General features: G+C 35.4%; 1 protein-coding gene across 1 annotated transcript in view; it reads left to right on the plus strand.

Annotated features, from left to right (window-relative positions):
• LOC101896948 (intermembrane lipid transfer protein Vps13D) overlaps positions 1 to 15,869 on the plus strand; it is a 203,976-nt gene extending 188,107 nt beyond the window's left edge. Inside the window, exon 11 of the mRNA XM_059131498.1 lies at positions 15,702 to 15,869. Coding sequence (XP_058987481.1) covers positions 15,702 to 15,734 — 33 coding nt within the window. The 3' untranslated portion in view covers positions 15,735 to 15,869. The remainder of the gene's footprint in view (positions 1 to 15,701) is intronic.
• The last annotated feature ends 957 nt before the right edge of the window (positions 15,870 to 16,826 follow it).

Genomic DNA, 16,826 nt, shown 5'->3' on the forward strand with positions numbered 1-16,826 from the left:
CGTGGACCTATAATTACAATGACTCGCCACATGAACTGGGACCCATTATGATCTACAACTACCAATTTTCAGAGAAATTCTTGAAAAAAATGTGTCAAAAACCATCAAAATACCGAATATTGGGAGGTACCGTTATATGGGGACTATATCAAAACGTGGACCTATAATTACAATGACTAGTCACAGGATCTAGAACCCATTATGACCCACAAATACCAATTTTTAGACAAATCAGTGAAAAAATGTGGCAAAAACCATCAAAATGCCGAATATTGGGAGGTACCGTTATATGGGGGCTATACCAAATCATGGATATCATACATGCAATGTTTCGCCACCGGAGCTGGAACCCATTATGGCCAAAAAATACAAATTTTTAGACAAATCCGTGAAAAAATGTGGGAAAAACAATTAAAATACCGAATATCGGGAGTTACCTTTATATGGGGCCTCTACCTATACATGCAATGTTTTGCCACACGCACAGGGACCCGTTATGACCTACAAATACACATTTTTAGACAAATCCGTGAAAAAATGTGGCATAAATCATCAAAATACAAATTGCTCTGCTAAATTTTGGCGCTCTACGTCAAATAATGTGGGCTGTATCGTGATTTCAACAGACAGACGGACATCGTTAAATCGACTTAGAATTGTATGCTTATTATGAATATATATACTTTATAGGGTCGACGACGAATATTTAAGGATGTTACAAACGGAGGGTATAAAAACTATGCATTAAAGACTAAAACTTCGGGCCGGCAACGCGGACTGGGCCAGCTAGTTATATATATATCAATTATTGTTTGTTGGTAATGGAATCAGTTGAGAACGGCTGGACTGATTTGCATAATTCTTTTGTACAAACGTTCGTCATACCCTGAGTTAGGTTTTTAAAGAAAAAAATATTGACCACGCCTACTTTTAAGCCCTCTATTTAGATTTATCTAAAATCCTTATATTTGCCAAAATAATTAAGATTTCGGTTTGAAAATTATTACACAAGATACTGTTGACTTTCCATCCACACCTAAGTATATATTTTGGGGCTGAAGAACTAACCACGCCGACTTTTTAATCTTAACTACGCTTATAATTCAAGAACCGCTGATCTGATATTAACGATTTAGACAAAATCGGAATTGTCTCTTGGCGGCAAAGGATAAAATCAAAAAAATTGGGTAAAAATGTGAAATTTGAGCATTTTACATTTTGACTTTTGAAATGTACAATAGTAGTGTTTTATTTTGCATAATTTTTTTCCATTTTGACTTAAAATTTTCGAATGTATATTTGTAGTGTTTTTTTTTTTAATTCTAATATTATGTGTAGTCTTTTCGGAGAGTATAAAGCGGCAACGGACAAAACTGTTATTTATAGATATAAGCTATGAACAAAAATATTTTAATTACTTTTTTAAATCGCTAAAAAAAATCACGAAAAATGCCATCTCATTGCAAAAATTCTAAAATCGGGAAAGAAAAATGAAAAATTGTTTAATGGAATCGAATTTCAAAATAATAGTACATTCTATTGACAAAATTCGTAACGACCTTAAAACATTTGATGTAAAATATCAGCGAACCAGTTGAAGATTTTTTTATTTTTTTCAATTTGCTTTTCTGTTTTTGTCAATTTGTATAATGTACGATTTTTTCAATCGATCGTTTTTTTTTTTTTTTTTTTTTTTTTTGTGAAAAAATAAAGAATTATTTTCACCATATATAAGAAAATCATGTCGGAACTCAAAATGCTAAAGTCATTGGGACTGCAATCAGTGAAATACCGAATATAAAGCGAATTGGACTTTTAGTAAGAAAAGAATTTCTTCCTAAACTTTCAAGATACCTTAGATTGCTTTTGCAGGTCATGATTTGGGTCATAGCCCCCAGATAAGAGTACATCCCGATTTCAAGTATAGTTTACTTTTTAACCATATTTTTTTCATACTATTTTCGGCAAATGTTGGTAATTTGAGAAGAAACCATCATCATCAAAAAAAATAATTTACATCTTTCGGTAATGGGTGTAAAAAAGTAATTATCTTTGACTATTCAAAATTCAACAAAATTTGTCGATAAAAAAGCGGATTTTCTGCCAACTTTTCTAGGGCCCATTCACTGAAAATTCGACGTTGTGGCAGATCGTTCGGCTTCAGTTCTTGCACGAGCTGTATTTTATACGGTTTTACACCAAGATCTTTGCGTAAAATCTTCCATGTGGTCGAATAACACAAACCCAATTGCTGCGAACGGCGACGAATCGACATTTCACAGTCTTCAGCAACACTCTCAGAAACAGACGCAATATTCTCTTCTGTACGCACTGTACGCATTCGTGTGGTTGGTTTAATGTCCAATAAAGTAAACCGAGTGCGAAACTTGGTCACAATCGCATTAATTGTTTGCTCACTTGATCGATTATGTAGACCATAAATCGGACGTAAAGCGTGAAACACATTTCGAACCGAACACTGATTTTCGTAATAAAATTCAATGATTTGCAAGCGTTGCTCGTTAGTAAGTCTATTCATGATGAAATGTCAAAGCATACTGAGCATCTTTCTCTTTGACACCATGTCTGAAATCCCACGTGATCTGTCAAATACTAATGCATGAAAATCCTAACCTCAAAAAAATCACCCTTTACTATGGAACAAATATCTTCATTATTTTGGCAAACATATATTTTCTTTGCATATAGATTAAAAAGTAGGCGTGGTCAGTTCCTCTGACCCAAATAAATACTTAGGGCTGGATGGAAAGTCAACAGTATCTCCTGTAATAATTTTCAAACAGATGTCTTCATTATTTTGGCAAATATAAGGATTTTAGGTAAATCAAAATATTGGGCGTAAATGTAGGCGTGTCAATATATTTTTTTAAAAACCTAACTCGGGGTATGAGGAACGTTTGTACAAAAAAATATGCAAATCAGTCTAGCCGTTCTCAACTGATTCCATTACCAACGAACAACAATTGATTTTTATACCCTCCACCATACTATAGAGGGTATATTAACTTTGTCATTTCGTTTGTAACTCCTCGAAATACTCATGTCAGACCCAACAAAATATATGTATTCTTGATCAGCGTAAAATTCGAAGTCGATTTAGCAATGTCCGTCTGTCTGTTGTAATCACGCTATCTTTCGAACGAAAACGGTATTTTGATGAGTATTGATGAGGTATTGTACCTAGTACCCACCGAAATTGTTTGAGATGTCGTATTTGAAGTTCATAATGGATGCTACAGCCTATGACAGAAAATTGTCTGTGCTGGTCCAGGTCTTCGCACAGCTCCGATATATATATATATATATATATATATATATATATATATATATATATATATATATATATATATATATATATATATATATATATATATATATATATATATATATATATATATATAGTTCCCTCTGAAACCAAACTATAACTGCTCTAAAGCCAAATGTTGATAGGCGGTAAGATTTACTTCAAATAAATTATTTTTTTACGGGACATCTACTAAATATGCATAGTAGTGTAGGGTGTAATATAGTTGACCCCGCCCGACTTTTGACTTTTTCTTACTGGTTTAACACTGAAAAATATTTAGTTTGTTGTCTGGTTTGCTTTGTAAGCATAACATATGTTTTCTGTTTTGCTTATAACTTCAATTAATTACATTTGGTGAGTGAGAAAAGAAAACAAACGGAATGGTTTGGCTGTAGATTCAGTTGTGATTTTATTTAAAAAATATGTTTCTTAAGTGCTACTGAAACTAATCTAAATTAACCTAATCGCAGCCACACAATTATTCTTATCTATTCTAATATTGAATGGAGAACATTGCAGGGCTGCTTGTCATTTCATTCAAGTGGTCTTGTGCATCTACTGAGCGCATCGATATCTGTGCCTGTGGGTTATAACCTTTATTATCTCACACATTATTGTATGCGTCAGCGCACAAGATCACTGAATTCTTCACATGTGATATTTTATGGCGGCTAGGAAATATTTAATTTTAGAATATTTTTTGTTTATTGCTAGATTTCCCCAGCACCGCACTCGAAAGTATGTACAAACCGCACTCAAAAGTATGTACAAAGTATTTTGTACATTTGGTATCTCTCTTCCTCTCTTGTACACATTATATAAGTGTATCTTCTCCAAACTTTGAATACCCTCCACCATTTGGAACGAATTTGAAAATTTTCAAAATAAAAAATCTAAAAAATTCCGTTAAAATATTAAAAATACCGAATATAGCCGTTATATTGGGGTATATACGACTGTAACGTGGTTTTCTCGTCGGCTGAGGTAAGCTCAGCTGTACCCAGGGTCGCCATAAGGACCCACTAAACCTTATGAAATAATAAGAGTAGATTTCTCCCTTTCCTGGGGGTAAATATCGGATGTTTTATTGATCTTTAATTCTAGATTACAATCTACTCGGGTTGAAATACGATAAGATAAGTATTGAATATAGGATGGCAAAAGGACTTCGGATATGTTCGTGACTCCAAGGTGATGATGCTTAATTGGTGATCGGGGATTCGATGTTGACTCGTATCGTAGGCAGGCGGATGTACGATTCGTGAACAATCGGGAGTGATGATGTCGGGTGTACGCAATGAGTACTCGGGTGGTTGATATGAGTGTGGCTAGTCGACGATCGGATACTCGGGGATGACCGTCGGAGGTTGATTGTGAAGAAGATAGGGAATTACGATGTTGCGTTCGGGTGACGCTTGCGTTGACGATTTGACGGTAATCGGGAACTTGTGGTCGTCGGTCGTCGACGATCAGATTATTACGATGATTGCGTTCGGCCGATGCGGTCTGTTGACGATTTGACGGTAATCGGGAACTTGTGTTCGTTGACGATTTGGAGGTAATCGGGACTTGTGGTCGTTGACGATTTGAAGGTAATCGGGAACTGGCGTTCGTCGGTTGTCGACGATGATTGTGTTCGGGTGATGCGTTCTGTTGACGATTTGACGGTAATCGGGAACTTGTGTTCGTTGACGATTTGGAGGTAATCGGGACTTGTGGTCGTTGACGATTTGAAGGTAATCGGGAACTGGCGTTCGTCGGTTGTCGACGATGATTGTGTTCGGGTGATGCGTTCTGTTGACGATTTGACGGTAATCGGGAACTTGTGTTCGTTGACGATTTGGAGGTAATCGGGACTTGTGGTCGTTGACGATTTGACGGTAATCGGGAACTTGTGGTCGTCGGTTGTCGACGATCAGGAATTAAGATGTTGGTGTTCGGGTGATGAGGGTTGTTGACGATTAGAAGGTAGTCGGGAGCAGCTGTCCAGGTCTTCGTGAGCGGATTGACATTCGTACTGGTTGGGCAGCTCGTTGAGGGTAGATTCGGCAACCGATGCGTTCGTGTAGATGGTTCGGGGCTCGTTCGTGTTCGACAGCTCGTTGAGGGTAGATTCGGCAACCGATGCGTTCGTGTAGATGGTTCGGGGCTCGTTCGTGTTCGACAGCTCGTTGAGGGTAGATTCGGCAACCGATGCGTTCGTGTAGATGGTTCGGGGCTCGTTCGTGTTCGACAGCTCGGGTTTCTGTTATTCGGGTCGGCTACAGGGGCGAGATAACTAGCCTAGCTACGATTCTCTAACTACGTCTACTCCACTACCAACGTTTGACTATAATACGGAACAGCGAGCCGAAACTCCTGTGGAACAGCGAACCGAAGTTCCTGTGGAACAGCGAGCCGAGACTCCTGTGGAACAGCGAACCGAAGTTCCTGTGGAACAGCGAGCCGAAGCTCCTGTGGAACAGCGAGCCGAAGCTCCTGTGGAACAGCGAACCGAAGTTCCTGTGGAACAGCGAACCGAAGTTCCTGTGGAACAGCGAGCCGAAGCTCCTGTGGAACAGCGAGCCGAAACTCCTGTGGAACAGCGAACCGTAGTTCCTGTGGAACAGCGAGCAGAAGCTCCTGTGGAACAGCGAGCCGAAACTCCTGTGGAACAGCGAACCGAAGTTCCTGTGGAACAGCGAACCGAAGCTCCTGTGGAACAGCGAGCCGAAACTCCTGTGTAAATGAATTACCAGCCACTCAAATTAATGAGAGCCAGTCTTGGAAAAAGTATTCCCGACTAACGCTTTTGTTAGTCGGAGGACCGCCGATGATCTTTAGAAAAATCACTAGCTACCCTTTGGCAAGCTCCTGCAGTAGCGAGCCTTCCTTTATCGCACCTCAAACCGAACACTATATGTGACCGGTTCTACCAAGTCATTGCGAATTTTTAGCCTTACGCTGTGAGCAACACACCACCGAAAACTACTTTGTTCACCACGCGCCCAATGAATGCTGCGTTTGTTGGCTCGTGCTGTTGTCGCCTTGTTGACTGCGTATGACCGAGTCGTGTGTGTATGGTGGTGGTGGTTGGTTGGTGCTGTTAGCGTCGCACTTGCAGTGGCCGCTGTTGTTGTTCTCATTGTGTAATAGGTGCGGTTGTTGGTTCGTATAAATGTACGTGATGAAATCAGCACGTTACACGACGTGGACATGCATAGGCATTGTTTGTCATAAACCATTATCATATTCAAATTCGAAACTTGAAATAAACCGCGAATAATGTAACTAAAATTATTAAAATATCGTATTTAGGGAGGTACCGTTATATCGGAGCTGTGCGAAGACCTGGACCAGCACAGACAATTTTCTGCCATAGGCTGTAGCATCCATTATGAACTTCAAATACGACATCTCAAACAATTTCGGTGGGTACTAGGTACAATACCTCATCAATACTCATCAAAATACCGTTTTCGTTCGAAAGATAGCGTGATTACAACAAGCAGACGGACAGACAGACGGACATTGCTAAATCGACTTCGAATTTTACGCTGATCAAGAATACATATATTTTGTTGGGTCTGACATGAGTATTTCGAGGAGTTACAAACGAAATGACAAAGTTAATATACCCTCTATAGTATGGTGGAGGGTATAAAAATCAATTGTTGTTCGTTGGTAATGGAATCAGTTGAGAACGGCTAGACTGATTTGCATATTTTTTTGTACAAACGTTCCTCATACCCCGAGTTAGGTTTTTAAAAAAATATATTGACACGCCTACATTTACGCCCAATATTTTGATTTACCTAAAATCCTTATATTTGCCAAAATAATGAAGACATCTGTTTGAAAATTATTACAGGAGATACTGTTGACTTTCCATCCAGCCCTAAGTATTTATTTGGGTCAGAGGAACTGACCACGCCTACTTTTTAATCTATATGCAAAGAAAATATATGTTTGCCAAAATAATGAAGATATTTGTTCCATAGTAAAGGGTGATTTTTTTGAGGTTAGGATTTTCATGCATTAGTATTTGACAGATCACGTGGGATTTCAGACATGGTGTCAAAGAGAAAGATGCTCAGTATGCTTTGACATTTCATCATGAATAGACTTACTAACGAGCAACGCTTGCAAATCATTGAATTTTATTACCAAAATCAGTGTTCGGTTCGAAATGTGTTTCACGCTTTACGTCCGATTTATGGTCTACATAATCGATCAAGTGAGCAAACAACTAATGCGATTGTGACCAAGTTTCGCACTCGGTTTACTTTATTGGACATTAAACCAACCACACGAATGCGTACAGTGCGTACAGAAGAGAATATTGCGTCTGTTTCTGAGAGTGTTGCTGAAGACTGTGAAATGTCGATTCGTCGCCGTTCGCAGCAATTGGGTTTGTGTTATTCGACCACATGGAAGATTTTACGCAAAGATCTTGGTGTAAAACCGTATAAAATACAGCTCGTGCAAGAACTGAAGCCGAACGATCTGCCACAACGTCGAATTTTCAGTGAATGGGCCCTAGAAAAGTTGGCAGAAAATCCGCTTTTTTATCGACAAATTTTGTTCAGGGATGAGGCTCATTTCTGGTTGAATGGCTACGTAAATAAGCAAAATTGCCGCATTTGGAGTGAAGAACAACCAGAAGCCGTTCAAGAACTGCCCATGCATCCCGAAAAATGCACTGTTTGGTGTGGTTTGTACGCTGGTGGAATCATTGGACCGTATTTTTTCAAAGATGCTGTTGGACGCAACGTTACGGTGAATGGCGATCGCTATCGTTCGATGCTAACAAACTTTTTGTTGCCAAAAATGGAAGAACTGAACTTGGTTGACAAGTGGTTTCATCAAGATGGCGCTACATGCCACACAGCTCGCGATTCTATGGCCATTTTGAGGGAAAACTTCAGAGAACAATTCATCTCAAGAAATTGACCGGTAAGTTGGCCACCAAGATCATGCGATTTGACGCCTTTAGACTATTTTTTGTGGGGCTACGTCAAGTCTAAAGTCTACAGAAATAAGCCAGCAACTATTCCAGCTTTGGAAGACAACATTTCCGAAGAAATTCGGGCTATTCCGGCCGAAATGCTCGAAAAAGTTGCCCAAAATTGGACTTTCCGAATGGACCACCTAAGACGCAGCCGCGGTCAACATTTAAATGAAATTATTTTCAAAAAGTAAATGTCATGGACCAATCTAACGTTTCAAATAAAGAACCGATGAGATTTTGCAAATTTTATGCGTTTTTTTTTTTAAAGTTATCAAGCTCTTAACAAATCACTCTTTAGTATATGACGTACTCTTGACTCTCTCTCCAACTTTAGGTATCTGTTTGGGGTCAGAGGAACTCGCCACATATACTTCTTTAAATTTATATGTTCACAATTTAAAAAAGTATAGTAACACATCAGTTGTGAACTGCTTAGCCGATTTAACTCAAATTTTCTTTGCATTATTTGTAATTACAGTGAAAACGTTTTCCTGAATGAAAATTTTGAGAAAATCTTCTAGAAAAATCACGGAATTGAAAAACTTAACTTTTCTATTTTGATGTGGAATTTTGCATAGAATTGTTTAAGAATGCCTTTTTGGAATTGAAAATTCTTATTGAAAAATAAGAGAATTTTGCATATATTCTATACAATTTTGAATTAAAAATACTTCTCAAAGCATAATTGCCGGTATTGATTTCACAATACTGAAAACGTTAAATGTCTAATTACAGTTAATTCGGTAGATATTAAACAAAAACATACAAAGGACGAGTGTTCTGCGGTATTATTATACCTACAAGAAACGTATATATTCTAACTTCCTAGCAATATTGTATAAATGTTCAAAGATTAACTAACGGCCACATACACAGGCATCCGCCTGTATATATTAATTGACATAGGATTTTGCACAAACATGGACTTCTAAATGTTTCAAATTCAAAATTACTTTTGATTTAGAAAATATTGCTAAGACCTTTATAATACTGACAATTGAGGTTTGAAAATTTAATTAAATACGATAAAATAACGAATATATATAGGTACTGATAAATAGGAAATAAATCATGAAGTAGACTTTTTTGTAATTTTTTAACAAATGATTTATAACCTCGAAAATGCTTTTGAGGCCTTCAAATTACCTCAAATTGGCAGGTTATATGGGAAATCAGTATTAAAGGACTAGACTTGAGTGTACTGAAATCATAAAATGCCTCTACGTAATTGCAAATAGTGAACGGACAGGCTCACGGACATAATTTAATCGACAAAGATTTGTACACTTCAACATAATTTATGGGGTCCATAACTTTTATAAAATATATACAAATGTATATGGAATATGTCCTTCATTCGCCGTAAATATTGTGCACTCTAAATAAATAAATTGAAACGAATACAACAATAAACCGCAAAACAAGGAAAACAGCAATAATCATGAACACCACAAATTTGTAGTTGCAAGCCAACATTGTTTATCAAATTTTATGCTTTTTAAAGAAAAGCTTTCTTAGGTTTTTAAAAATATGCATTACACGCTAATACTATGGGCCAGCAACGCGGTCCGGGTTAGCTAGTATTAAATAAAAATGGAACAGTGTTAGAATTTTTTTGGGATGCCGTTGTTGTTTTATTGTTGCAAAATAGTAGGATTAATCCATTTGTTCACGGATAAGTGAACATGTTTTTATAATAAAAGAGAACAGCGGGGTCTACCTAGTGTAGAAGAGAAGGGTTAGTTAATCAATCTTTAATACAGTCCACATTTAATACGATAAGAACATGTGGCGAGCAGACCTTTGAGTAGGAAATAAATAATTCAATTGCTGCATGTGGTATGTTTGAGTTAGATTACGGGATGAGATCTTAACTCATACTGATAAGCAAGTGTAGCATATTTGCTTGCCTCAAGTGAGATAGCTACGCATGTTTTATGACCTCCCCTAGGATTTATGGCGGCATGGTGCACAGGTATACATGTACATTTGTATCTCTCTATTTCTCTCCCTCTCTCTCTCTCTCTTACACTTTATGCTAAATTAGGTTAAGGAAAATTATCATAAGTAGAACTTAAGAAAATTTTTTAAATGAATAAAACAGTGTAGTAAAAATAGTCAAACGGTGCATACATTATTCCGCGTACACCATTGATCTTAGTGGAAAATGATGGTAACGTTTGCCAGGGGGTAAGGCATGGAATACCATGTTTTCGGTAAGAGCCACACCAATCCTCATTTCATCTTACGATTTTTAGCACATTCTGATGTTTTGATGCCTAAAAAATTATAACAAACCCAGTGAAATAATTTATTAATTATAAAAAAACATATGTAGCATTTTGTTTTAGATACCGTAGTTATTTGATTGTTGCAAAATGCTTAGGATTAATCCATCAATATTAGTGGAGACAGATCTTAACATTTTTTTTCTGGGAATAAGTGCAATAGAAGAGGAATAAAAGATTCTTCTAAATCGCACTTATAAACATCTTTATATCTCTACACTTATTTTGCGTTTGTTTAACTGAACGAAATCAGCATTCGTTGACGGGGCCTTGTCTATTAATAGAACTGTGTTGGAATTTCGTTTGGGTTGCTGTTGTTGTTGAAAATTTGAATGTTCACATTTGTAAACAAATTTGCTCCATGATTCGCGAGATTTGTGTATTGTTTGTTGTGGAAAAGGGATATAAAAAGGCCGTCTGTTTTGCAAGGCACTCAATGAGATTTTGGAATAAATATTTAATTATGTACTAGTTACCATAGTATCATCACCAAATACGCAAATGCAATTTCTAATGTTTTTACGTTAGATGCCACAATTAAATTTAATTGGAAACTAATTATTTTTTATTTGAAACTTTTGGCTTATTAAGGCAAATATCATTTGTTGATAGATATTTGATAATTTTCTCTTTCGAGTTGTATAGGAACAGAGCTGAACTAATAAATTCTAATCCAGAAGGTTATTGGTATTAACGAGTATATTTTAATGGATAACGAAACTCCACGACATATAATTAGCAATTAATTACCATTACTTTCAGAGAAATTGAGGTGAACAAACCAACAACAGGCATCGCACCGAAGAGAAGCCCGTTGTGTAAACCGTGATTAAATGGGCTCTGAAGTTGTTTGTGTAGCTTGTCAATTTTCACGATCAGCTATATCACGAGTATGAAAAATTTTCCATAATGAACAATATCTACAATTGCAGTTGAGTTGCAGAAAACTTCGAATCTAAACATTTGTCTGTTGTTTAATACAACTCTACTAAGGTACCGATAACAATCTATTGGTGTTGGGTTCGGACCAACCAAAGCCTTACATAGTGTAGCATATCACATGGTCGACTCCATGTATAGTTTCTTTTTCTTGTATTAATATATATTAATATATATTTGTTATTTCTCTCATTGTCAAGCAGACCGGTCTTATGCCATTTCGGTGATATTCCAACAATACAATTTTGTTATGCTATAAATTTTAGGTTAATTGATAATATATAATAACAATGGTAAATATAGGAAAAGTTCTTTTAGGTTTTATTAAACGGTGGACCAAAGAATTTTCTGATCCATATATAACGAAACAGTTTTTTACGTCTCTTGTTAAACCTATAAGTGTAAGTGTGTCTAAGTTCGGCATGTCCCAGTAGTCGGCAGTTTGGAAATTTAAACTTAAATAACTAAGAATAGAATTGACCAAATAATGAAATAATTGCAAAAAACGACAACAGTGTTCTCTGCTCTCTTCCTGTAAAAAATGAGCTCCGATCATTTATTACGAGAGAATAACGGTTTTCGTCAGTGAGTGTCTTCCAACGAGTGCGATAGTGCTTGTTTGTAAAGGAAAAATTAGTGGTGGCGTCAACTTAATAATCGCTTTGAGTAAATTAAATTTAATATTTTTGGAAATATTCTATAACAGTAAATAATAGTCTAAAGATCATTTTATAACTTAAAAACATACAAATCAAGCATTTTTCTATATAATTTAATGCCGACATTAGGGACAGAAAAAAAGAGGTTTGCCAGTAGTCGGCGGGGAGTGCCGATTGCTAGAAAAATATCATTTTTGACCAATTTCACCAAAACTTGAGAAAAGTATTAAAAAATAATCCAAAAACTACTCAGATAAAATAATAGTTTTGAGTCGTTAATTTCAAATTCTGGATTAAACTGTGAATTAGTAACTATACTATTTGAAATAAAAATATATACAAAATAATATTTTTTTTACTGAAATACCATATGCCGACTACTGGCAAATGGACATGCCGAGCATTGGAAAATGGTGCCGACTACTGGCAAAAAACTACTATTTTAGTAAAATTGCAAATATTGACAATTTAATAAAAACAAATTCAATTTTTGTTTATTATTTCGAAAACTAAACAAAGTTTGGAATCTGAACAACTTTATTTTTCTGCAATTGAAAAATTTCACTCAGAGTGTTGAAAGATTGAAAAATCTAAAATCCTAAAAGTGCCGACTACTGGTACACTTACCCTATGCAATATACTCAGATAAAATAGAATCCGTGCAAAAAAATTTCCGGCTTTTGGCCTTACGAGGTTTATATTGGAATAGTAATTTTTTGTTTGCCTTCTTATGCTAGCTGGCTAAAATTAATTAGATTGCCTACACTTAAAAGCAGACATATTATGTTGTACTAAAAATATTAAATGGTAATATACCTTCAGATTCTCATCTATTAGAATAAATGTTCCGTTCAGATCTAGTGGAAACTACCAATTATTATATACCGATTTTCACCGCACGAGTTATTCAATAGGCGAACCTCTTAACCCTCAAGGACTATCGCCTGTGTGGAATCCACCCATAAAGCTGAATTTCTTAGAGAAGTTTATAATTTTTCATGAAAATCCTAACTAAAATTAATGTAATCCTCATTTAAATAGTTATTGATATAAAAAAGCATTATTTACAGCTACTAGTATGGTAATTTTTATATAAAGCAGGTTTATTGAAAGCCTTGGGTGGTTTACACCCTCGATAGTAATGGCGATCCGCAATTGTGGGTGTTTTACACCCACGATAGTTATCAGTATTGAAATATATCAGTATAAAATAATATTATATTTTCCTTGGAATTGGTACACAAAAGGTACGGCAGTGGCAGATAATGAATGAAATAGTTATGCAGTAAAGAGCGTAAGACACTTCACGCTCACCCCTCCCCCAAAAAATACTGCAAGAAATGCTGTCACTTTTCGCTTAACAACGCATGGTTTTCTGTGTTAAAAGTAGATTATAAATTAGTGTACAGTTACGCCAAGTGTGGTTAGAAATTCTTTTTTCAAGAGCGACTGATGGCGCTTTTATAAGATGTTGACTTGGATCAAGAAGAAAATATTGGTGGTGAAAGCAGTGATGAGGAAATTATGAGCAATCATGACTCTGATACTGAGCAAGAATTTGATAAAAATGAAGATAATGATGTAGTGCAATACATTGGGAAAGATGGAAGTATTTGGCAAAATGTTCCATTTCCAAAAACGCGAGCAACGGCTGAAAATATTTTAACAAATGCTCTAAAAGTAACAGCTACGTCACAAAACGTAACTACTCCTTTTGAAAGTTGGGCAATTTTTTTTTAATTTTGTGGACCTTGTTGTGGAAAAAACAAACATTTACATCTTGAATAAATAAAATACAAAGATTTGAAAAATGCACTTTTAACACATAGAGATGAAATAAATGCTTTATTTGGATTGTTGTATATCGGTAGTCTACACAAGTCTTCACATGTAAACGTAAGAGATTTATGGGCGTCAGATGGTACTGGGTTAGAAATATTTGTAGCCACCATGTCATTCAATCGATTCTTATTTCTAATGCGATGCATTCATTTCGACGATGTTAACACCCGTATGGAGCGTCGAAAATTATATAAACCAGTCCCAATACGAGGAATATTTGAAATGTTCAATCAGAATTGTGAAAAAAATTTTCCTGCATAGTTATATAACGGTTGATGAAAAATTGGAAGGCTTTCGTGGACGCTGCAGTTTTAGACAATACATTCCTAATAAGCCAGCAAAGTATGATATAAAAATATTTTCCGCGGTGGATTCAACAACATATTACACATCTAAATTGGAAATCTATTGCGGCCAACAACCACTGGGTCCATATAATTTATCAAATAAAGCAGAGGCAGTAGTAAGACGAATAACCCAACATCTCCAAAACTCGGGTCGAAATATAACGACTGACAATTGGTTTACGTCTTACAGTCTAGCAGAATACTTGTTGGAAAAAACTACACCTGTTGGAACCATGCGAAAGAATAAGCGTGTCTTACCCCCCTCATTTTCTCAACCCAAAAATCGGGAAGTTAAATCAACCATTTTTGGATTTAGAAAAATCTACAATCTTATCGTACATTCCAAAACGGAATAAGTGTGTTTTGTTGCTTCTACATTTTATAGAGATGGAAAAATACTGGATGGTCCAAAGTGTTTACCAGAGATTGTTGAATTTTACAATAAAACTAAAGGTGTCAAAAGTCACACCAACCCTCTTTGTACGTACTGCCATGGACCAGCTTTGCAAGATACGAACTTAATCTATGACGATATGTTTACATGCTGTAATGAGTAATTTAAATTTGTAAGTATTTAGATCACGTTTAAGAAAAAATTTTACTTTATGCCAAAAAAAAATTATTAAATAGCTTTTTCTTTTATATATTCTCAGCTTTCCAAATTAGTCCGTTAAAGGATCATGATGCAAAAACTCAAGAAGTTGAAGCTGTTTTTGCAAAGTGCATTTTTAATTTTTTTTCTAATTGTTATATTCCTAACCAAATCATTAAATAAAATAAAATAAGTGAATTAAACATAGAATTTTGCTGTTTTTCAGTAGTTGGGTATTCAGTCTTAAAAACAAATCAGTTATTATATAAGTTCATGTCATTTGAGAAAACCAAATACTAACGTTATATGGATGGAAACAACCCATCTATAGTACTGACGTAAGTGAAATAGACGATAGTATTCGAGGGTTAATAACATGTGTGTTGACTTTAATTCTGTGTACTATAATGTAGATTTGGTATGAGTCTAGAAGTTATTAAATCTATAATAATTTTATTTTTAAACAATTGAAATACATGTTTTATTATTTGACAAACTAGCTGATGAATTAGATTTTGTAACTGGTTTTCAATTTCCTACTAAATTCCCATTATGAGGCGGATCATGATATGTACGCGATCCCTGCGTAAAGGGAGATCGCCCCCTCGGTTGGCAGGGGTGGGAATGTGAGGCATGGGAACGTTCGATTAAGAAAATATATATATATAAAAATAAATTAAAAATGTAAATAGAATTTTTTGTGTTTTTCCCTGCAGATAAATCTTCTTCCTCAAAGGAGTTATTGGTAACAATTCGATCGTTAAACTTGATTTTGGTAAGGAATGAGTCTGAACTGGCTAAGGCGAATGTTTCTAACGTTAAACTTCATATCAACCGAGATTTGTATATGCAATCTATAGATGGACGGTTGGGATCAATATCCATATATGACCTTACCCCTTATGGACACCTGTATCAGGAAAAGTTTTCAACATCAGGAATGGAAGCCCTCAGCTTTACATACAAAAGGTAATTTTTACATATTGTATTATTAGTGTTGGAAGTGTTGACAGAGCTACACACTGAAAGAAAAAGCTTCATACCATAAATTAAATCCTACGTTCCGTCAATGAAATTTCTTATTGATTTTGAACCAACGTAGAGGTTCATTGAATAAATGAAAAAAGTTTCATTGAGTTTCATTAATGTAAAGTTAACGAAATTGTTCATTAATATAATGAAAATTCTTCCTTGATTCAGTGAAATGAAAATGGTGGAGGGTATTAAAAGCTCGATCCTGTCGAACTTTGCTTTTTTACTTCTTAATACCTACATCACACTGTGGTAGTGGGTAATTTGTCGTTGTGCATTCGTTTGTAACAGGTAGAAATACGCGAGATAAACCCTACTTTTTTGTATGATCTTTATAAAATCACGTTCTGAGTCGGTTTATGCATGTCAACAAGTCTGACCCATATATTTGTGGTCTAATACGCGAGATAAACCCTACTTTTTTGTATGATCTTTATAAAATCACGTTCTGAGTCGGTTTATGCATGTCAGCAAGTCTGACCCATGTATTTGTGGTCTAATAACGAACTCCATAATGTAACGTTTCATCCATTTCATTAAATTGGAGCACAAATTTAAATATAACAATTATCACAATTTTCCCACTAATTGTTAATACTTTGGTTGCGTATTTGTTTGTATAAGACAGCGCTATTATGTATCATTTCAATATTCACATTTTTTACTGAATTTTGTAAAAATAATTAGTTTCGTAATATTAATGAAATCCGTTTCATATATTCAATGAGACCAAAAATCATTGATTTTAAAAGCAACGTAAGTTTTCATTGCATGAACAAAAAATTATTATATTAATGTAGCTTTTCATT

Source organism: Musca domestica, unplaced genomic scaffold (genome assembly GCF_030504385.1).
Source record: "Musca domestica strain aabys unplaced genomic scaffold, Musca_domestica.polishedcontigs.V.1.1 9, whole genome shotgun sequence".
Lineage (NCBI taxonomy): Eukaryota > Metazoa > Arthropoda > Insecta > Diptera > Muscidae > Musca > Musca domestica.